Here is an 837-nt window from a genome sequence, read left to right as displayed (position 1 = left end):
ACTTACTTTATGCTGAAGACTTTGCTGTAGTTGAAGATCTGAATCTCGAGCATCTCATTGCTGTCGATGCTGCTGGCCACCTGCCACCGGAAGGTCTGGGGAGAGAGGAACAGCTGTGGCCTTGGGTGGAAATGACAGGGAGGGGTGTGGGGAGAGGGAGGGGGACGCCTGGTAAGATAGCCCCTCACATCAGCCCAATGTTTCACAGGAATTGGAAGACCAGATGGAAACTGGGTGCCGGGGTGGAGCAATAAACCCTGCTGGACCTGACTTTGAATAACTGAAAATAACCGGAAAGCTCTGGGGCCTGCTCAAGATGCCGCTGAGAGATGTTCAACAAGGGGGATTTGACAGAGCAGGATTTGACCTTTTGTTTCATTTCTATCACCAAATTCAGAACGCACAAGAGGCCAGTCATACATAGTAACAATAGTAATAGTGATACTAGCTGCCATTTGTGGGTCTGAACTTTCCATTATGTGGATCTGAATGCTTTAGATGCATTAATTCCTTTAGTCTTTACAACCACCCAAGAGGCTGGTAACGTGGTCTCCGTTCTAGAGACAGAGGAACCAGGGTTCGGGGAAGTAACAGGACACTGTTTTTAGTGGCCCAGCAGGTGCTGGGCAGGCTTCTGAGGGCCCACCCGGCAAGCGTGCTGCTTCAGAGCAGTTCTTCATTCTCCAGGGAGGACTTGGGGGCTGGGGGAGCACCGAGCCAGCCTGGCAGATCACGGCCGAGTGTGGGCAGGGCCTGTCATGGCCTTCATGTCCCCTCTCTCTGGGGCTGGCCAAGGGCCAGGGAGGACCCTGACATGACACCTCCACGGTCAGCTGG

General features: G+C 53.3%; 1 protein-coding gene across 2 annotated transcripts in view; it reads right to left on the bottom strand.

Moving 5' to 3' along the window:
- The window catches only part of OTOF (otoferlin), a 94,549-nt gene that overhangs the window by 65,612 nt on the left and 28,100 nt on the right, over window positions 1-837 (bottom strand). For both annotated transcript variants that reach the window (XM_024764482.1, XM_024764483.1), the window contains exon 3: window positions 7-95. In XM_024764482.1, the coding sequence (XP_024620250.1) occupies window positions 7-95 (89 nt within the window). The remainder of the gene's footprint in view (window positions 1-6; window positions 96-837) is intronic.

The sequence above is a fragment of the Neophocaena asiaeorientalis genome, unplaced genomic scaffold (genome assembly GCF_003031525.2).
Source record: "Neophocaena asiaeorientalis asiaeorientalis breed wild unplaced genomic scaffold, Neophocaena_asiaeorientalis_V1.1 scaffold345, whole genome shotgun sequence".
NCBI lineage: Eukaryota > Metazoa > Chordata > Mammalia > Artiodactyla > Phocoenidae > Neophocaena > Neophocaena asiaeorientalis.
The sequence above is the reverse complement of the archived record's forward strand: the minus strand, read 5'-3'. Positions and strand labels throughout refer to the sequence as shown.